At 37.4% G+C, this 23,286-nt stretch overlaps 1 protein-coding gene across 3 annotated transcripts in view; it reads right to left on the bottom strand.

Moving 5' to 3' along the window:
- The window catches only part of ZNF385B (zinc finger protein 385B), a 306,355-nt gene that overhangs the window by 135,332 nt on the left and 147,737 nt on the right, over window positions 1-23,286 (bottom strand). Inside the window, exon 1 of one of the 3 annotated variants that reach the window (XM_081142158.1) lies at window positions 20,239-20,326. The exons of the other annotated variants lie outside the window; for them this stretch is intronic. Coding sequence (XP_080998284.1) covers window positions 20,239-20,248 — 10 coding nt within the window. The 5' untranslated portion in view covers window positions 20,249-20,326. Of the gene's footprint in view, window positions 1-20,238; window positions 20,327-23,286 lie in introns of those variants that run through there. 3 annotated transcript variants of the gene reach the window in all.

Here is a 23,286-nt window from a genome sequence, read left to right as displayed (position 1 = left end):
GAGCCCACGGAGTGTCCTGGATTTATCTTCAAGGACATGAAGATGAAATCCAACTTTTGCAGCATATACTTTGTGGCATATAATGACACTGGAAAATCCCCATGAAAACCTCCCTGGAATAGTTCAGAGAGGTACCAAAGTTAAAAATAAACCTATTTTCTAAGTTTGGGCTAGAATGATTTAGGAGGGCATCCTCCAAGGAAGATTTAAAGAAGTTATTTTGGTTCCAACTCTATATTTTAGAATCTTGCAGGAGTTATGTATGTTCTTATTCTGCATTTTCAGAATCTTGTGTTATTTTAAGCTATATATAAGAATTTTTAATCGCAACTAGTTGGATAATCTTTCCATGTCCCCACTTGTCTAACTGCCACACCAGAGTGGTCTTGCATGATTCTCTGTAACTGGCATTGTCAACTCACAAGAGACGGAAAGCAGACTGGCCTGCACCCTGGAAGGGCAGCAGCTGTGTCAAGGCTGGGTGGCTGGCAGAGCGCCTGGTGACGGTCCAGCTTACACAGCTGGCGCCGACAAAGGCCAGTTTGTGCGTTACCGTCATTATCCAGGCTCCCCTGGGAGCCCTCAGAGGGCAGACACATGCTAAGTTCCCAAACATTTAGATTCCTTTTCAATTATTCCATTTAAAATATAAGCACCAACAACCAGATGAATGTGATGTCATAAATAACAGAAATAAAATCCATCCCCACAGTTTCCTCAGGAGCGATTGTGAGGCTATTTCTTTGCCTACTGAGAAGTATAGATGCAAGAAAGAGGCTCCAAGAAAGAACTGTGAAGAAGCTTATTGCCTGATTATAAAGACAGTGTGTGTATAAATATATATTTAGATAGGTGCATGTTTACACATATGTCATGATTTCTTATTTATAATTCAGCCATTATTTCTTATTTATTCATGCCTTAAGTTGTGTAAGTCCTTTGTGGAAGGTGCAATATGAATAAATATATGAATATATGAATAAATGTGGTGAAAGTAGTATGCTAGGATGAGCTTTAGTCATTACCACTATTAACAGTAATTACTTAGTAAGCTCATAGTACCGTGTGTGCAAGGCACGTGATGGGTGAGAAGATAAGAGAGCATAAGGCAAAGCTCCTAACCCCAAAACCATTGAAATCGAATTGAGCTAATAGAGCTGATACATACGAATATAATAAATACACTATACTATAATATAGATACTACACACACACACACACATGCCAAATAGTATTCTTCCTGCTTAAGAAAGGAATTAAAACAGACAGAAGGTGCTTTACCTCTTCTTAAGAGTGCAAATCCCCTCTCCTAATGGATGTGCTGTCCTCACAACTTCCTCCACTCTCCTCTAAATCCAGGGCGATTTTGTTTAAAACAACAACATTCCAGCCCTGTCCGTGTGGCTCAGTGGTTGAGCATCACCCCAAGCACGGTCGCCAGTCCTATTCCGGGCAGGTCACATGCCCAAGTTGCAGGCTTGATGCCCAGGCAGGGGCATACAGGAGGCAGCCAATTGATGTTACTCTCTCTCTCCCTCTCCCTCTCCTTTCCTCTTTCTCTAAAAACCAATAAAAAAAATCTACAAAACAACAACATTCCAAGATGATTTCTTAATTCAGGTATCATTTTGATATGTACCACAAATGGGAGAGTTGTTTTCTTTTCATGGACTTTTTTTATTGCACGTTTTAAAGCATCTTAAAATTTCTATTTATTTTAATGGGCTCAGTGACAAATTTTACTTCACAACTGAGAATGTACACACACACATACATACACAAACTGAAACATGTTTCACCGAACATTACCGATCCTTTCTATGTGTGACACGTTCTATTTTCTTCTCTGTTCTGTTCCATTTCATTTCTTAAAACATTCTCATTATGACCTGCTAAATTAAATTAAGTATAAATAGCGTTAAGGAAACAGGAAGTTCTAATTTCCAAGGGGTAAATGTTTTAATTTTCTGAAGGAAAATTATTCTTTTCAAATCAAAGGCATTGGGCCAACTTCGAATGGAGGATACACTGTACTGCTTCTTATCTCCTAAGTATTTGCTCAGAAATCCAAAATATGTAGAGTTATGATTCATGGAACTCTCCCTCAGAAGGGGAAATACACCCCCAAGTTCCCAGTAGGCACACGTCAACCCACACACATAAATCAAATTTCGAATGCCTTCAGTATCAGTGTCTCCAGATTCTAAATAAGGACTTAACTTACAATTGAGCTTCTCTCTAAAAGCCTTGGTTACAATGAACTTTAAAAATATATTTATGTATGTGTACAATTAATTCTGAAAACTGCATTATTATAAATCAGTAATGACCTTAATTTTAGATTTCTATACAGAAAAAAATACATTGTTCAGGGGGGAAAAAAAAAAACAAAGGAAAAAAAACCGTCTTACATTAACTGATATCACGGTTAATCACCCAACTTAAACAAAAATTTGGAAAGTAAAACGCTACTATTATTAATAACTCTGTTCAAACAAAAGTCGAAATTGTGAATGGAAACATTTCCAACTTGCCATCATAACCTTTAGGCTTATTCATGCCAGAAACATTTCAGCTGAGTCTTAACATTTCCTAGGAGAAGATTAAGTATGTCCTAGGCATTTCACCATGCCAACTCTAGGATAATACTTAATTCTTACTGTGTATTTGCAGTGCCAGATCCCATGGACAGAAACCCCACCTTTAACAGATAGTTCTGTTCTAGCCACAATCATATCACTTCCCAGTCTACCTATTAATATCCAACCAATTAGAGCTTCGTGAGCTTCTGGCAGGTTTGTGACTGTGCCTGAAACCTGCAATTTTAACTAATTATAGAAATTCTGGGCAGGAAGCCCTCTGAAAAGATGATCAGCCCCATTCCTTTCTTTTGAAACTCTGAAACCACCCTTAACCAAGAGTTCTCTCTTCTATTTTAACTTGAAGAGAAGAAAGGATATTAGCATGAAGATCACTCACTATGTAAATGGAACCATAGTAGGTCATTTATTACATGTGTGATTTCATGTAATCCTTATAACTTAATGCAGTAGGAATTATTATCTCCATTTTACAGAGGGGAAGCTAAGGCTCAGTAAAACTAAGTAAGTTGATTAAGGGCATGGAATGAATATTAGAGTTAGGATCTGACCCAGAGTCTGACTCCAAAACCTAGTGTGTCTGTCATCTCTCCCAGCAGTGGACTGCAGCTGCTCTACAGGCCAACAAAAGGGCGGATGGTGCCCAGTTCTTCCCAACTCCACAGTCAGTAACGTCACATCAGTAGGTTGGAATCCGCCACAGTGGAGTATAAATACTGTGCAAATGGAAAACATTACAAGTCAGGGCTTCTTCAGAGAGTCATTTACCAGCACACCACTACTTATGCATAACATTTGTATTTAATATTTCACAAATGTCACGACTGGATGTTTCTAATGGTTTTTTCCCCCTCATTTTCAAAAACATAATAACAAGAGTGTAGGAATAAAATCTTTCAATATGTGCTCCCCACATTTACTTCCTGTGTACCTTTGCCTTACCATGAAGGAAAACTTCAGAGTTATCTAAGAGTATTTGCAATAATATAATAATCCCCATGTCTCCATCAACCAAATTTAATAATTATCAACATATGCTAACCTTATTTCATTTATACTCCCCAAACACTCTTTTCCTTCTCAGATTTTTAAGCAAATATCAGATATTAGTTCATTTTATTTGTAAATATATCAGCTTGTATCTCTCAGAGATAAGCTCATTTTTAAAACATTATAACACTATTATCATACTTTAAAATTATCAGCAATTCCTTAGTATCATCTAATATTCTGCTCATATTCAACTTTTCCCACTTGCCTCAAAGCTGTCTTTACAAAGTTGCTTTGTGCAAATCAAGAATCAAAGTCCATATACCACATTTGGATAAAATGTCTCTTAAATATTAATTTATCTTAATATGTTAATTTATTTTTTATAATCCCTCCCCCTCTTATTTTCCTCTTGCCATTAGTTTATAGAAGAAATTGAGGTCTTGTTCCATAGAATACCTTACATTGTGGATTTTGCTGATTGGATTCCATGGTATCATATGACATGTTTCTCTTTCTTCTGTATTTCTTGAAAATTGGCAGACATAGAGGCTTGAGCAGATCTGTGTTCTACTTCTTGACAAGTATATTTCATGGGTGGGATTGTGTACCTGCTACTGCATCACATTAGAAGGTATATAATATCTGCTGTTTCTATTTTTGGAATTAGTGGGTTTTGGTGTTTCCAGCCTAATGCATCTCTTACAAAGATCCCACATCAACCTTTCACCAAATGGTTTGGGAAGGATCAATAATCACTTCCTAGATTCATTATTTCAATAGTGGCTGCAAAACAATGATAGTTTAGTTCTTTAATTCCTTCTGCACTTATTGGCTGGAATTCTTTTATACAGCAGACATTTTTCTTATCAACTATTTGGTTAACCTGAATTACAGTTTTTTTTCAGGAAAGGCAGAATAAATGTTTATTTCTTTACCTTTATCAACCAATTTTTAGAATGAATTTATGCCCTCCTCTCCTTCAAAAGTGATCAAAGAGGTTTTTGGTTTTTACTTTTTTTCATTATTTTGCAATCATGGATTTTTATGGACTTGAATATATTTCATGTGTTTCAATACATTTCAGTCATTTTTTTTATTCTTTCAAATTAGTTTGTATATCTTTCTGTTGCGACCCCATGGTTTTTGATAGCTTCCTTGCTTTCTAGTATATCCCAGATTCTTGCACATTTCCTGCCCCTCTAGAAACAAACATTTTTTTGAGGATCCTGATTTCTTGCTGTGACAAGTGGTTCTTTTCTACCATTTAGATAACGCTGTCTCACTCAGGAGAGGTTCTCAAACAGAACACTCTGAGCACTCAGCAAATACAGATGAGGTACAAAGAACTGGCAACTAGCTTCTGAAATTGTATTTCTTAGAGCAAAAGCTGCCATCTTATTACAGGATCTACCAGGTTAAATGTATACAATATAATCTTTACTATAACCCAACTCATTACTGATTGTCTCAAGCATGTGAATGGGAGACTATCTACAAGACTATATTGTACATGTGCTTTATATATTAGTAGAGGATTGGGCAGGCCCAGACTTTGTGGGACCTGAAGTCTAAACAATTGGGAGGAAGCTCTTTTAGAAAATGAATATGAAATTATAAATACAAAATTAGACAAGAAAGTGAATATTTACTTAGGGTGAAGAAAAAAAATCACTGCAAATTACAAATGTGAAAAAAAGCTTAAAAATACAATGAAAATCAGAAAATACAAAAGATAATATATTTTTATTAATTTACTCCTATATTGTTTGGTTGCCTACTCTTTGATCACTTTTCATATAATAATGATTTTGTGATCTCATTCTATAGCGATATCAGAAAGATAATTCAGTCTTTCCTCTAGCCTGGCTGCCCAGGCTGTCCTTTAATTTTTGAAAGTTGGAGTGCTTAAAAACTTATGACTTAATACACAAACATGCTCTTACCTATAAGATTACTATGGTGTGTGTCTTTTTCAGGAATTTTGGTAAATTCTGTTTTAAGCAATTCCCATTTTAAAAAGGAAAAATGTATGATGTGTTTATAACTCTACGCACCAGTATATTATCTAGTATACTTCTGATAGGCAAGAACTTGTATTGTGACTAGGGACCAATCAGAACTAAATCATCCAGTTACGAGTTTACATGTCTGATGACTGAAAGAAGTTTTACACAGATGAGCTTCTGGTTCTGTATATTTCAATTGTTATTTCTCCCGAGCTGCCTATATACTTCCAGGGCTGGGTACTATAGGGCACAGTCATACTCAACATGGCCCCTGGCCCTGCTCGGTGAGTCAGCTGAGTATATGCCAGGACCAGAAGCCCGTCCTTCCCTGGGGAGGCTGGTAATAACCTAATTACACACAGAAGCAACTGCAGACCCATATGGAGCCCACTGAACCCAGAATAAATATATCTCCAACCCTCTGTCCTCTATGCCCTAGGCTATCTCCAACTCCACTCAAAGTGAGGAAAGTGAGATGGAGGGAAGTTGGAGTAGAAGGAAGCAGTGGTCTTCCCCAAGTGAGGTTAAATTACTTTAGCAAATATTACAAAAGCATACCACCACTTGGACACACTGGGCAGACCCCCCAGGGCCTTGGAAGGGCCCATGCAAGTGTGGGGCCCTGACTTGAAGTTCCACAGTAAGTCTCTGTTCCAGGAGAGAACCATCCCCTCCTGCTCAGTCTTTCCTTTCCCGAGTTGTTAATCAAAACACTTTAACCTTTCTTTTGGGAACTGTTTTCCAGCTTCCAGAATGTGTATGTAGCTACCCTTTGACTCTGGCCCCATCCTCGGTGCCTCCAGTGCATGCAGACAATAGCCAGTGGTCCCCAAACCCTCCACCTGAACGCAAAAGCATCCTGAGTTCGCACTATCTTGAAAGAGTAATAGCGCCAGACTCTTTACTGGTGGAATCAATAGTTTATATGAATCCATAGTTTATAAGAGGCTGTGGATTAAAATTTTTCTTTTATTCAAACTCTTTACTGGTGGAATCAATAGTTTATATGAATCCATAGTTTATAAGAAGCTGTGGATTAAAAATACAGGACACCTATATAAATATATCTAACCACTCTTGGCAGAACCTGAGTACAAGTGAAAACATAAAATAGTCGTAGCAAATGTATAGCTATTATTTTGGATAGTCCTAGCAAGAATGAGAACCACATACTATGAGCTCCAGTGTCCTGTGTCTGTCAAGCCTGGGAGTCACCAGCAAGCATTTCAGGAAAACTTCCAGAGCTATTATTAGATATAATACAGACTTTCCTACCTAGTTCCCAGCCTGGAGATCTCGGGCACATGCCGCGGTGACTACAGCAACAGCAATGCTCGGCATCCTGGCAGACAGTCTGCCCAGGACCGGCAGCAGCAACTGACCAGGGTTTTGCAGGAGGAATTTTTATTTTTATTTTTCAGATGCTTCAAAACAAGGACAAGGTCGTTCTCAATGCCAGAACTTCTAACTAAGCCGTAACTTTTCCTCGTGTATCAAAAGTACTGAGAGAAAAAGACAGAAGACAAAAGCAAAACCAACAAAACCAACAAACAACCTTGTTACTAAGAAAATAAGCCTTTAAAATGAGAAACCGTGGATATCCAGAATGCACCAGTAAAATTTAGCACCAGCATCACCAGCAGGACCACCAAAACCACAGGTCTGACTCAGTTTGCACTTCCTATCCTCCAGGCACTGAGCTAGGTGCACATGTTAAACTTTGCAGTACCCCGAGTTTACACATGAGGAGAATGAGAGCAAAAACACAGGCAATCTGACCTGGCTGACCAGTGTGCCCTCAGGCAGTCTGACTCCAGGGACAGTTTGTTATCTCCTGCTCTACACTGCCTTGCAGTATAAGTGTGCCTGAACAAACTCTTGATCCTGAACTTGGAGTGGTAATAAAAGGTTAACTCTTTATTAGTACAAGGAAAAATGTTGATGCTTTCCTTCTCTTTCTAAGCAAATCTTGCAGATGATGACGACACTGGATTTTTCATGTTAGTAACGTAACAGATTTCTTAGCATTTAAAAACAGTAGTTTTTGCATACTCGAAATTAGATTCAATTAACATTAGAAAATAAATTCTTAAGTCAATTATATTTTTTAAAAAGTAAACCTAAACCTATATCAAACTGATTAGAAAAGGGGAAAAAAAAGAATTAATTCACATATAAACATTTTTTAAAAATATTCTGACTATATATGGAGAGACATATATCCTGAAGACAAAAGAAATTATAGGAAACCATGAACCTGACACAGTAAGATTGTTGTTGGTGGCGGTATTGGTGTGGCAGGTCTGAAGCTACTTTGTGTGCATTGTAGGACCGAGGAAATAAGTAAATACGCATATTGATATTGTGGGGTATGGGGATTCTAACTTGAAAGAAGAGAAATCCAAGTAGGAGATGGGAGAAGGAGAGGATGATGCTGGAACGAAGCTGGTGGTAGTGTTGAGCAAACCTAGTGTTCAGATCCCGGTTTTAGGCCTCGGCCTCCTGGGGCAGGAAAGTCCAAGGTGGCCTGAACATCTGGATGTGGCCCAGACTATGGGCACAGCCTGGCGAGGGCACATCAAAGAGAAGCAGGAGCCAGCTCTGAAAGGCCCAACTTGCCAAATCTGGTACAATTTGAGCATCAAAAAGATACTGAGGAAAACAGATTATAACACCACTGAACTGAAAAGTGTATTCATAAATACATAGTGATAGTAAAAAAAATTTTTAAGGGGAGAAGGAGGGGAAGAAGTAGCAAGCAAGTCAGCCACTAAATGTGACAGTAATGACAGAAACAGTAAACCAGAGTCTTCCGGCCGCACAAAAACAGCGAGTTCAGGTAAGAACCATCAACAGTACTAAAGCCACCAGGGACAAATGCCAGGGGACAGGGAAATCACACCGCTACAGTGTCGCTGTCCTACCATACACAGACTAGATTTGAATTTAAAAGGGAAAAAAACTGCTTTACAATGGAAAAATCATGTGGAAATTACATTTACCTTAACATCACCGGTAACAGAGCACAATCATTCCCCACCCTGCGTGTCCCGAGGACACTGGGAAGGGCGCAGCACTGCCCGCGCAGGTGCCCCCCAAACGCTCACGGAGTCCGCTGGGGGGAAACAGACCCGAAATGAAGGGCATTCTGAAAAACTACTACTCTGAACTTTTCAAAAATATCAACATTATGAAAAACAGCAATACCACCAAACACACACACACACACACAAAACAAAAACAAAGCTGGAAACTGGTTAAACTTAAAGGAAACTAAAGAGAGATGACAACTAACAGGATGTATAATCTTCCTGGCTTGGATCCCAGATTGAAAAGAAGAAAGTTACTATAAATGATATTATTGGGACAATGGGGAAATATGAGAATGCTTGTTATATAATAGTTCTTTTATCAATATTGCCCTATCGGTACGATCCTGGCATTTTGCAAAGAATATTCTGGTTCTTAGAATATCCATGCTGAATTATTTAGGCGTGGTGTCTTGATGTCTGTAATAATTCTCAAATGCTTCAGCATGAGTAATATACATAGATGTATATTAATGATATATAAATGTCTGAACATAAATCAATATTCTATATACATTAGAGAGTAAGAGAGCTAATGCAAGTGTGGAAAAATTAGTATTTACTAAAGTTAGGTGAGGGGAGTATATGAGTGTTCCTTGTACTATTTCTGCAATTTGATGTGGTTTAAAATTGATCAGAGTAAAAAGTAAATTAAAATTGGAGATATGAGGTTCGATTTGAAAATAATGATCCAAGATTTGCTAAATGGGGAGAGTGTATTGCTAGGGAGATGGTGGAAATGCAGACAATCACCTCTCTGAATGAACTTAGGGTAAACACTGAATCGATCAAGAAAACTCAGGAGGTCCTATTTGATATTGTGGTTGGTAAACTGAAAAAACACACAACTACTACTAGGAAAAACATTTTAAATAAAATTTTAATGTTAGCTTGATTCTAATTGAAGCTTTTACTTTTTATTTGTGAACAAAATGATATGCTGGTCACCACCTTAGGTCAAACTCATGGGTTATTTGGTCCAAAATTCTCTAGTTTCTAGTTCAAAAATTATGAATGCACTTTATCTCTCAAAAGATATATTTTCCTTTACCTTTCATTATAGCTCTATTAAACATGAGTTTTCTGAAATCCTCTTTGAATCTCTTTACTTTAGAGGTCTGTACCACCTATCGTGGCAACAATTCCCATAATGGGATTACTGCAGGAAAAAGTAATTGCTTTTATCTATTACATTTTATTTGCCTCTTTAGAACTCTGTGGTGCTTTTAAGGGATTTTATGAACACGTGTGTTTGGTCCCATTCATATGCTACAAAATTTTACAGTCTTCAATCACATTCCTTTGTTTTTCCAGCCTGAAAAAAAACAATGTTATCCCATTCTTTTCAATCAGTCTAGCTATTGCCAATTAGATGTCACCTCGTTTACTTTTGTTTTTCTTCAATCTTCCCCAAGCAGTTAGGTTTTTTTTTCCTAGAGGCAAAACAAAGGGAAAGAGAACATATTTCTCTAAATCTCTTTATACAGACTAAGGTACATTTACTGTTTCATTTCTGAGACCTTGATGATGTCTACCAGGTATTATTGTTTTAAATGAAAGCCAGCATTTGTTTGCAACTGTACCTTAGCTTATAATTTCAAGAGACAAACTGTAGGGTCCTAGACCTGTGCCCCACCTTCTGGAAGGGGACCATGAAGATGGGTCTTGTGCAACTGTACTTGTATACACACCCATGTGCATTGAGCTCTCTGTGGAGGAGATCAAAGGTTTTCATTTGATTATTAAGGGGATCATAACCTTTGGAGGCTTAAAAACCACATTGGGTCTAACCTGTTCCCTCCGTTTCCTCCCACTGCCTTCGCTTCATGTCAGCATCTTCCCCCTGAATGCTGCAATGCTTTCTGGCCTGCTCTCCTGCCTGTGTCTCCCCCTCCTGTATTCCATTCTCCACAACTCTACCAAAGTGATTTTTTAAAAACATAACCAGACATTCTACTCTGTAGCTTATTACATGCTTAACAGTATGCTGAGCACAAGAGGTATTCAATAAATATCACTGAATAAATGAATGGATAAATGAACTCCTGCTGACAGTCTGAGGCAGCCCAGGGCCCAGAAATAAACCTCCCTGACTTGCTCCCTATGACACCCTAAGACCTTGGAGCCTATGGATCTGGCACTGTATTAGGTGTAATAAAATATATTCCAATATTTTAAATTAAAATCATAATCTGCAAGTACATTACAAAAATTGCTCCTTGTTTAAATGTCACAGATAAACAGGTTACAATTAGGTTAGTAGGTATGTGGTACTGAGTTTGTTTAGAATGGCCAAGAATGTTCCCTTTGTGGAGAAGATTTCAAAGAGCTATTATGTAAAAGAATATACTATTTAACATACTATTAATATATAATCATAGATATAAGCAAAGCGGTAATCTTGATCTAGGAGCAGAAAACTTTTAGGTATTATAATTTTATACATGTTTTTTCTCCCTGGTTATCAGTGTGAGGTGCCACAGCTTTGACTTTTAGACAGAGAAAGACTGCCTGCCCTCCAGGTCAGGCTGACATAACTCATCCTGGAGTCCAGCATACGAAATTCCCATATCACACTTCATCTATATGAGAACAGAACACTAAACAGCTGTGAACTTCTACAATAGTCTATAACATTCCCCAGAGAGAACGGATTACACACAAAGTGTCCTCTATGAAGATTCTAGAAGACTAAAGAAGTAGAGTGAGAGATTTCACTTCTAAGGGTTATGTGTAAGCAGTATGTTTTGGAGGAAGAAAGCACATTTGCAGTGTGAAAAGGAAATAAAGTCTGATTCACAGGTAGCTCCATTATACCAAAGCCTCATGTTTAAAACACTGGTCTATGGACAACTTTTGCTTGATAAATAGGGTTTATGTAATTCAAGGGCAATCATACAAAAAATAGGGACATATGAGAGGTGACATACATTTTCAAGATAGGGAGTATCTGAAGACAAATGAAGGTAACAGATATTGCGAAATGCTGACAGGATGACATGGTATCCTCATGCTGGAGGTTGGTGCGTGGGCTGCGGGGTTTATGGTGAAAGGGGAATCCCGTGACAAGCAGTCATTTTGAAAGTGTGCCTTTTTCAGTCATTTGGCTATATCAGTAACTCACATTTATTTCATATACAGTGAAGAATTCATTGCCTTTATCAGAAGTAGAAGAAAAGGGAATTGATAAGGTGGGGAGGTGAGAAGCCCAAACACAGAAGTCTTTTGTGGTTATCTACGTAACATTATACATTGTTACACAGAATCCATTAGTCATAGCACAAGGCTTGGCTGAATGACAGCTAAACCATTCCCTATGTTACTAGACAGGTGTGGGGCACTCAATCCACTAGACATTTTACAACAATGTGTAAAATGTAACATCAACTGAACATTTTAAAACAATATATTCAATAATGTATATTCAGGTGAAGGTTCTCTAAGTGTAAAGTAATACATTTAATGGTTAATCTGAAGAAAAAAAAAGTTAACAAATATACTAACGGTATCCAAAAAGTCTGGAAACACAGGGAAAATATGATATCTGTTGTGCTTTAAATTAATATTTGTATATATTGCTAAATATCTAGAGGTTTTCACCTAAAAATATGTATGGAAGATTAAAAGAAAAAGCACACCAAGCATATTATTTTAAAATATAAGCTAACATACAATATAAAAATTAGTGTATACTCTTTTCCAGCCTCATGGACACATTATATTATATAGCACAAAAACCGTTCAACCTCTTTCACTACAAATAAATAAATAAATAAATAAATACAAAAACAAAATCCCAGTAAGAAGCCTCTGAAACTAAGAATGATTTTTTCATGAGAACTCCCAATGTGACCTCTAAGTTGATACAGGAGGATCTGAACCTTGCTCTGCAGAGGTCTCCAAGGTCTGAGCACTAACCCGCCAGCATGGTACCACGTGTTTGGGCTGGTGGTAAAGTAGCACTAAGGCCTAAACTCCAACACTGTGGGTATTTTCTTAAACCTAAAAACTATTGTCCTCTTCATGGAATATTATTAATATTAGCTTTCCTTTGCTTTATCAGGAACAACTTTTCTCAAAAAATAAAAAATAATAAAGAAAAAGAGAGTCAGGAAAAAATGAAGAATATACTCCATAGGAGTGCTTCTTTCTATTAGAAAAATAGGTGGAGCCTCACTGGGCATGCACAAACTCTACTGCCAGGGAAACGTTCTAGTCTTAGATTAAAAAGAGGCTTGTTGGCTTCCTTTTCAACATGTCAAAGGATGAGCTAACCTGACTTACATAAAGCATTGTAAGGAACTGATTTGCAAACATGACAAGGGCTCTGACCTCATAAATAGTTATAGAGTCCACAGTTACAACTGTTAAGATACACAAACAGCAACGACCACTATTAGAACAACTTTTTCATGGTTATGTAGTTTCATTATTCTAACAGTTTCAATGAGTATTTTTCCAGAGTACAAGTCTACACTATTAGTATAAAGTATAAGTTCAATGATCCATAAAACCATAGTTTCTACTGAGCCCCCTAATTCAGAGTCATGTGGTTTATCCCCAAACAGTGTTAACACTGTGTTTGGAACTGTTTCATGTGTGTTTCAAAGAGGTGAACAGTTTGTGCCAATGGATTCTGGGAAACACTGCTTTTACGAGTGAGTACTTACGGGATGCCTGTTAAATAAAAGCGCATATTGCTAACAGTGAGGCTTTAACATGCTCGCCTGAGCAGCCAGGAAACTGGGCATTATGGTTAGTACCACAGCTCTCATAGTCATCTTCATCCAAAACAATGCAATCATTCGCTAGTCCCGTAGCCCATGACATCCTGCCATTGCAGTTATTGGCATATCTGCTTCCCAATGAGATGAACAGTGCCCTGAACACTAAGATATTTTACTAATTTTTCAACTGCTACATATACTAGCATGTAGTAGATGCTCAGAAATCACATGTTGAATGTGTGAATGACACTAAACACAGTACCAAATACCTCACATTATTTATTTGGTAACCTCAACAGTTGAGAATTCAGCAAGGCACCGGAACTTGTGCCTCCCCATTCCCCAAAAGCATTAAGAGATTAAAGATTCTTAAGAGAGTCTCTGAGGTCTCAAAGACTTAGTTGAGGAAAAATAAAATTTGTCATAAACTCCGTGAGGATGGAAGCCTTTTCTGCTTTGCTCACCTTGATATCCCCAGAGCCTTTAATGAGCATAAGAAATGCTTAATAAAAATGTGTCGGGAGAGTGACTACAGTCTTTTCTAAATGCATAGGGCAAAGAAAATAGTTGAATTCAGAACTAGGAACTAGAGCTGCTATACACATGGCAGCTATAACACATGCCAGCAGATGTCATGGAGCACCAGTAGGCCATAAAAAAGCACGGTCAAAAATCCAAAAGCATGACAAGACAGGCCCATATATTTTAAGAGCAAACCTCATAATCTCTCACTAGACCATGTGTATTACCACTACACATCACAACAATTAACATTTTCACTAAGGATCCTGAGTTAAAATAAAATTTAGAAGCCAATCAATGTCTGCAATAATAAAGAAAACATATAGGAATGCAATGCACCAAAGGAACACTTCCATCAATTATTGTTCAAATTAAATACGGTGGGGAAGATGTTTAGAAAAGAGTTCAGTTAACCATGTATGCCGGTTGCCCTCTGCTCCCAAATCCTTTCTCTACTCTTTGCCCATTCTCTGTGGGAAGAAGAGAGAAGGTAGAGTATTTCTTTCAGTCTCCATCCTTGCCTGCAATCTGGCAGTGGCATCTTTCTGTGATAACAGCTCCTATTGAGTAGTCCCCCTTTCAGCTTCCAATTTCACCTCTTACCAAACTTAATCTCCATTACCTCCCTTCTTCAACAATGGGTCAGTAGGAACCTTAACATCTATTGTTGACTCCCCTAAACCTTACCACACCTCTGAATAAAGGTTCTCTATTAAATTCTCTTTGAAAATCCCACCTGATTATGCTCTCTTTGTGCAATCAGAACTCTTTGACTGATACGCTCAGGTCCTTCTTAATTTGTATAGACTTAGAACCAACATATCAGGCAGAAGTCGCTTATCAAGCCAAACTATCTCTATTTCTTCCAACCACATGAAAGTACCCTGACAGATTCAAGAGAGTGTAAGACAAAGATAATATGAACATGACCAGCAGGGGCAAGCATTGTCTCATTTCAGAAATACCCCAGCTAGTGAACAAGTTCAGACTGGTCAGTGCCTTCCCCACCTCTGCCAAGCCCCTTTTAATCTTTCTAAAAAGATGAAAAATAATTGACAATGTTTCTCCAAATTAGTTTTGGATATTTCCATAGAAAGAAACAGAGAAATGCATGTGAGTGAGAGGAGAAAAAACAGTTTCCACAGAGAAAGGTCATGGATCTGGCTCTACTAATTTTCTAGTGGTCTACAGAGGAAGAACTTGCATTTGGTGACTTAGAAATGCAAATATTATTAAGGGATGGAGTAGGGGGCATTACATGAACTTCCAGCACAGGTAGGCAGGAGCCTATCACCCTACCTGGAACAGATGGAAGCATAGGGAATGAGTGGAAAGAAGTATTGGATTGGTTCTAATTTAAACTTTACTAGGTGAGACATCATGGTTAAATCACTTTGGCTATTTTAAGTGAAATAAATAGGGATGATGAAAAATACCATATTAATTCCTCATGATGCTGTGGTTCCAACTATGTGAAAATTATTCTAACCTCTTAGTGATGACATGTTTAGATTTCAAGTTTGAGGAAATTACTTCACTTGTCAGTCCTCAAAGGGGCTATCTTATAAATCTCAACAATTCTGCTGAAACATATGTCTCCTACCATTCTGAAAACTCTGCTGTTTCCACTGTAATGGCAGTAATTGACTTGAGACAATTCTCTGTGAAGCTGAGAATACCTATTGTGCACCAGAACTTCCAGGGTGTCATTTAGCAAATATGTATTCTTAATCCAACTTTGCAGCCTAATGGTTTTTTAAAGACAAAATTTCTTCCAAAATCCTCTTAGAGTATGATTTTTAAAGCATATGGAAACAGAATCTGAGCCAATATATTTTATTCCAAATGAGGCTCTTTGATTTCTCATATGCTTTTAAAATGTGATGTTTGTCTACCTTGTGAAATTCTGTTCTCTCAGCTCCCTTAAAAACTAGAAAGAGTCTTAAATAACTGTATCATTGCTGCTTTCTAAATTCCATTAATTGTGGTCTATTTCTGTTGGATAAATGTGTTCCCTACCTACAGCATTCTTTTCACTCAGGCCCTCAAACTTCTTTCTCATGTCAAAGCCAAGAGTTACAAAGCCAGACTCTGGAATGGAGAACACTACTTCACGGCTATTGTTATTAAAGGATTTTTGTATCACAAAAGTAGAAATACTGTTGATGAGATAAATTACCTAAAAAGAAGATAAACTGAAAAGGCAGGGAGAATATATCATGCATTTCAGAGCTGCTCATCTATTCCATTTTGCCATATCACTGTCCTTATTATGAAAGCACTCCTCCTTCTCCATTGAATTTTCATCCATAGAGGTGTCGTAATCTTACAAAGAAAGCAAAATAACCTGGGCACGAAGTTGGCAGGCGAGAGTTTTGATAGTCTATCACAAAAGCAGAACAATTGCTTAAGGGAGAGAGAAAGGGGGGGAGGCGGGAGAGAGAATATGAATATAATCTTTTCAAGGAAACAAAACCTTCCACGGAGTTGTATCGATACTAAAATTTGCCCAATTCTACATGAATTCTCAAGTTTGAAATACTGGCCGATTCTCACTATTTCCTTTCAATTAATTTCTCTAGCCTACAATTCCATGCAAGTTGGTGAATATCTAAGTAAGAGAGATGATAACACTTTTATCTCCCAAATTTAAACCTATTTTTCTATATAATTTTAAAAAAGAGTAACTGACATAAAAGGCACAACACATAGAATTGTTGGCACGCACTAATTGGCACTAATTGGCACGCACTTATCAAGTATCAGGTTTTATGTACATTATTTTAACTAATTGTTAAGATACTGAAACTTCACCATGTGAACATTATGATGCCCAAGTAAACTAAAGACAAGGAAACTAAAGCTTAAAGAGGGTAAGTGATTTGCCACGGGTCACAGAATAAGAGAGGGAGGTGGAATTCACATCCAAGTACATCTTGTTCTCAAGTGTCTCCTCCCTATTTCCTCTTATAACTAAAATGAGTAAAAGGTACAACAAATGACCACATTTGACTTATTAGGACATAAATACTGGTTTCAAATATAAGTACTAAGTCAGACATAAGTTGCTTTATACTGAAAACATTTAGAAACAATTCAGCAAAATTAGCACTCTACAGGTTGCTAGCGTCCCTGGTCTGGGGCAGTTTCTTAACTTTTCTTTCATTATGGTGTCCCAAAGGGGTCTTCGTGACATTTTTTTCTTAATCGCTCTCATTAAATTTTAATACCACAGTTATACCATATGTCCGCTTATGTATTATATGTGTATCTCTGCTCTGTATGTAAAAAGAGTTAAGATTTCTTAAAATTTTTGCCTCCTGGAATGAATGTTTGCCCCTTGAGGGCCAATGGGAATACATAATCTAGAGGGCGTAGCTGTGTTTTTTGGGGGGGATTTTTTTTTGCTATTTCAAAACTTCTCAGCCCACTGGCTATTACTTAAAATTGCATGGGCCTAGGGCTTTAGATCTTTAGCTTTAAGTTCTTCAGTGTGTTAAAATGCAAATACAGAGAAAATGTTGATGCACCACTATAAGCTGGTTAGCTCTTAGTGTGGACGGCCGAAGGACGGGAAAGCCGGCTGGAGAGGGGCAAGGGGGCTTCCTGGGGGGGGGGGGGAGGCGAGAACAGAGCCTCAGGACAGTCCTGCTGGCCATGCTAACGCAGAGTAAGTCCTTTAAGATGCCAGCTCCCATTGACGAGGAACAAGCAATCCCAGTCAGGAGCCACCTCAGGCCCTCAGCCTGCTGAGTCATGTGTAAACACTGGGTTTCCTGCCCGTCGAGGCTGCTGTTTGGCTCCTTTCAGATGGGCCTGCGTGTTCCCCGCGGCGACGTGGCAGCAACAAGGAAGCTTATGTAACGTCCGAAGACGCCGCTCCACGCCACGGCTCGTTTTAGCCCAGGTATGAATAGGAGGCGGGGGTGAATTCACAAACACTGCTTTCACGGGCCCTCGAAAATATAACTTTTCATTCCCTGAGGTCGAAATGGCCTCAACCATGGAAGCAATTATAGCTCACAGCTCTAATTGAGAGTTAGCTCTGGTTGACTCGAAACTCACACAGGAGGATAATTCACTCATCTTATTGGAACACGGGAGTAAATAACTTCATAAAGCTCATTTAGTTTCAGCAGTCCTGGAAAGTATGATGAATCCAAACAAATCAGCAGTTGATAATTTAATAATACGACAGCAATAATTGTCTACCGTTTATTGGTCGCCAAGTGAAATGCTCAAGTACCAGTTGATGTTTATAAATATTCCCTGCTTAACCCTTACAGCAAGGGTTTTCCTTACATGAGGAAATCAGTGCAGAAAGTTTGGGTGGTTTTCCTGAAATCTCTCAGAACTAGAGGAAGAGAAATTCAGACTCCTATCTTAACGATGCCACCTCAGCCACAGTGAAATTATCTTAGTGAAATGATGGGAAGACTCAAGTCTGTAAACTTTTAGCTTCCAATCAAATGAAGAAATCCTGGGCAAATGGAGAGGGAGAGGGAGGGGGAGGGGGAGAGGGAGGGGGAGGGGGAGAGGAGATGGATATGGTATGTCGCACATTGAGATTTTGCTTGTGAGAGGCTACTGGGTAGATGATTTCAATTGAAGTATAGCTTTATTATGTCAGTGTCTTCAAGACGGGTATTTGTCAGAATGTTCTGACTTTGAAGGTTGGGAAACACATGCATGTGTATCAGGACCTTGGTAAGTAATAAACAAAACGGTGGCTACTGCACACAAGTGCACTTTGCAGAGGCTGGGAGACCTGTCCCAAATTGTCTATATTACTCATTCCCCGCCAATGGTAATGAACCTTATGATATGAAGGGAGCTCCCAAGTGAAAGGATGGCCCTTGTTTGAAATTTCCACTGTATTTTATACATGTATATAGTGCCTCCAACATGACAAGATAATGAAAATGAAAAAGGCAGAAGTGAAATAGCAAAAATAAAGTAAAACTCAAAGAAATCATTGTATAGAGGAGGTAACCCATTGGTAAGAAGTAGTGTTAAAGATCTGGGACCTAAACTTGGGTCTCCTAATTTCTAGACCAGTATTTTCTTAATAACAGTACATCGTTATGAAGCAGAATAATAAATAAACTTGAAATTACAGTAAAAAGTGATCTATAAATAGATAATTAATTATGGGCTTTCTCTGTGCAAATTGATTTGGTATTTAAACTATTTAAACACACAACAAAATAAAAATATAATTTGTCTCTTAAACTACTAACATAGTTATGTTTATTATGTCCCAAATGGGTTGTCAAACATCCCTAAATAGTGATTTTGTGAATAACTCCAAAATAAAGGCTAAAATTGTTCTCAAGTGGGAAATAATGTGTACAACTGGTCAGAGTTTAACCATTGCAATAAAAGATGTTTTCACTTAATTTCCTGGACATTTCAGATGTTTGTTTAGCTTTTATTAACTGGAAAATTCCTCAACTCATCGTGCACTTACTGACATATTCTATTAGGAAAATGTTTGTTTTTCAAGTAAATAATCCAAGACATAAAAGTCAGCCGGTGTTTCACAATATTAACTTAAGAGTAAAAGAAGCATTTCATCAATGAAACGTTTTAAAAGTGCTTATGTAGCTTCTAATGAAATTCTTATTTAAAGATGCTCCTCTATAAAGTGAGAAGCTTCCTATATCAGATCTTCTTTGAAAGCTTTTGCCAGATTTCTATTAACACTAATGTATGCAAATAATATATTTTAAAAGACTTATATTGTATAAGATATACTTGTGAGTATTACTAAAAATATGCAGCATACTAACACTTTATCTTTTCAATGTTTCATTATTGGAAACTAATTTTAAAACTGGCAATCTGGGTATTTCCATATGTTTTAAATATTAATAAAATAATCATATAGAATGAGCCCTTTTTAGAAGACACAGCATAGAATTTTGACAACATATGGAAGCTGAACATATTTTTAAGGCAGAAGTCATGTTAACATTTAGATCATGAAGAATCTTGTTGTCTACAACAGCTACTGATATAACCCCAAAATGTTAGCTCATCCTTATGGAAAGAAAAACATATAGTTACCCTAATCATGACTGCCTCTTTAACTTACACACACACATTTCCGAGATCATTCCAAGCTGCCAAAATTCATCACATAAAATCCAAGTAGGACAAATAATGCTAATTATGGTATTGCCCAAGCACTGTGTGAAATCTGTGCAAATCTGGAAAATGACAGACAAAGCCAAGTTTACCTCCATATATTCCCAAACCCTTCAGCACAAATCTACCATCTGTAAGTTTCGTTACTTACCCAGAAGCATGTTTCTTAGCAATAGTCAATTCAGCCAGTCTGTAATTTCTGTATAACAAAGGTATCAAGAGCTGAGAAGTACTTTAACCTGTCACTCGTCTTATTACAGAAAGAGTAGGAGCCTTCACAAGCTCTTCCTTGTATCCTAAGCCTGCTGGAGGGCTGGACCAACTCCACTCCCTCACTGTGTACCTCTGTTGAAACTAACAAACAATACAGTGACTGTCAGTAGACACTGCCTCCTCAGCTTACAGAGCCAAAAAAAATTATGGAAAAGTAGGTTACTTCGCTGGAGTTGGAGATGTAAATTCTGAGTTGATCATGCTGTTTCATTAAAATTCCAAGTACTATTTTCTACTAAATTCACAAAGAAATTTTTTTTTAACTTATGCAAATAATTTCATAAAATCATATTTAAAGAATGTAACTACCCTCTTTCCCCAATGTTTTCTCTCTAACAATTTAAAACACATTTTGCTATTAACTAGCATATAAAGAGGTGTGGGGTATGTATCTGTTATAAGTGAAGCAGATGTTCAATATTGGAGAAATGACAGCACTTTCAGATTTTCTTGGAAAGCAGCATTCTATTGCGTTGCAGGATAGAATAGTAACCATAAGTAGAAGCTGTGGCACATGTGAAAGTTCTGCCTATCACATGCCCAGTAATGCAACTGAAGGCAGAAGAAATTGCTAAATCCCTCTAAATAGAAATTTCAAAGGGATGACTTGCTGGTGTGAATAATTCACAGGTCTAAAAGGACTCTAAGGGTCTGTGCCATTGTTTACTGAGAGTGTTTTCTCTTTCTTAGTGACACATAAAGTAATGATGTGACTTACAGTAACAAAAAAACTTAGATTTGACAAAATATGATGTTATTGGGAAATAAAACAATCATTCTTAGTAGCAGCTATTTAAAAATTGATGATCAGTGTGTTGATTTAAAACAGGGTGTTTTTGTTGTTGTTCAAAGTGTGCTGTGAAAACTATGTAAAGAATCGCTGGGATGCCTGCTACAAATGCAGGCATCTGGGACTGCCAGTGAGCTATTGAATGAATATCTTTGGTTTGAGACCACTGACCATTTCACCTTCAAGTAAATAGCAATTTAATAAGAATAGCACCACTGGAGGACTCCTAAATGTTAATTGTAATTAATATATATCTGAAAAAACTACAGTTGATTCCAAATCAATTACAATAAACCTTTGGTATTGCCTAAATAATGTAAAATTATACAAGGGCAATTCTATGACAGTTGATTCCAACAGGAAGTTTTAAAAATCAAGCTGCATAAATATTCCAGTGTAGCTTTGTGAAGGAACAGGAGAAAAAGCAGAGGGCAGAGGGCAGCAGTGGATGTGCATCTCACCAGGCCCAAGGCAAGTAGCACTTGACAGGAAAGCAGGATGCTGGGAAGGCCAAGTACATGGAAGCATCACATCTCCACGTACGACTCCAGCTTCAGCCCACTACTGACGGGATTCCCTGCATCTGGAAGAAGCGATGCCAGAAGACCAAGATACAACCACCGACTGGAAAGTCACCCTGTATCACTGAGCTTGTTTTCTCAGTGACAGAGTCGATTTCTATGCCCATTCCACCTCTAAATGTATGTAAGGTTTAAAAACTTTTATGAAAGTAATAGGGTGTGGCTTCTTTCAAAGTTTTATTAAGATAAACCTCGTGAAAGCAAATGATTGATTAATCAAAGAAAAAGAGCATCTGTTATGGTTTGGATTGTGTCCCCCAAAATTCAGTTGAAGTCCCAACCTCTAGTATCTCAGAATATGACCTTATATGAATACAGACTCCTTACAGAGGTACTGAAGTTAAAATGAGGTCATTATGGGTGGTCTTAATCCAAAATGACTGATGTCTTTATAAAAAAAAAGACACTGGATACATATAAGGTGGCAAGGGAAGACAATGTGAAGAGACACGAGGAGAAGTTGCCTATCTATAAGTTAAGAAGAGACGTCTGAACGGATCCTCTCTTCAGACCCCTTGAAAGGAGCCAACCCAGCCAACACCTTGATTTTGGGCATCTAGCTTCCAGAACTGGGAGACAATAAATTTCTGTGAGGCCACCCAGTTTGTGGTTCTTTGTAATGGAGGCCCTAGCAAACTAGTACAGCATCTCTACTAGGTGCTATAAGCATAGGCTAACTTCATACAAGAGCTGACCACCACACACTCTTTCTCTAAGAAGTTTGAATAGCAGTAAGAAGAGCTATTTTTTGAAGGTAATTTAGAACTCAGATGTTTTATATTTGTACTTTCTTTAATTTTTCCTTAGTCAAGTTGGTCATGCATTTGTCTATTTAAGTAGATCCCCCGCCTCCAAGAACTTGCTGTTGGTTTTTGTCATCCTGCTGTATTTTTTCTTGTGTTTTCTACTCTACTAATGCTTTTTTACCTTTATTAACACCTACTTCCTGGCTTCTTTTAATTAATTTGATACATTTTTTTTCTAGTTTTTAGGATGCATACATGGCTCATTTATTTTTCATTTTTAAAAAATATTAAAACCATTTAAGAGCACAGTTTTTAAAAGTTTTTCCTTCTATTAACTTTTAGGTAATGTATCATTTTAGTTTTGATTTTCCTCTTTCCTCCTTACTTGATGGTTGAAAGAACTGAGAAATAAAAATAACAAGATATCTTTTGTTCTGCCTTCAGCATTAATTTAGTTTGCTACAAATTTAGTATTGTTTTAACTATTTTTGATCAATTAACTATACATAAACTAATTAGGGTACTCCAGGGGACATCAGAATTGCTTAACTTTGGAGTTTTAACTTTCCAATTCTTTTGGTGTATTATTAATCATCTTTCAATCCTCTGTATGTTTATAATTTTATGGCAAAATGGCAATCATTTACCTACTAGCACAGTTTTAATCAATGACTTTCATTCAAGGAGAGAAATTATTTTAAAAATCTACCTCTTGAAGTAATCTGTCATTATCATTTAAAAGCATTAACACTTAAGAGCAGGAGTTGGTTATATGTCAGATACTCTTTGAGGTGTTTTACATTCAATTC

The sequence above is a fragment of the Miniopterus schreibersii genome (genome assembly GCF_964146895.1).
Source record: "Miniopterus schreibersii genome assembly, chromosome: 7".
In the NCBI taxonomy this organism is placed as follows: Eukaryota; Metazoa; Chordata; class Mammalia; order Chiroptera; family Miniopteridae; genus Miniopterus; species Miniopterus schreibersii.
This window is presented reverse-complemented; position numbering and strand designations above follow the sequence as displayed.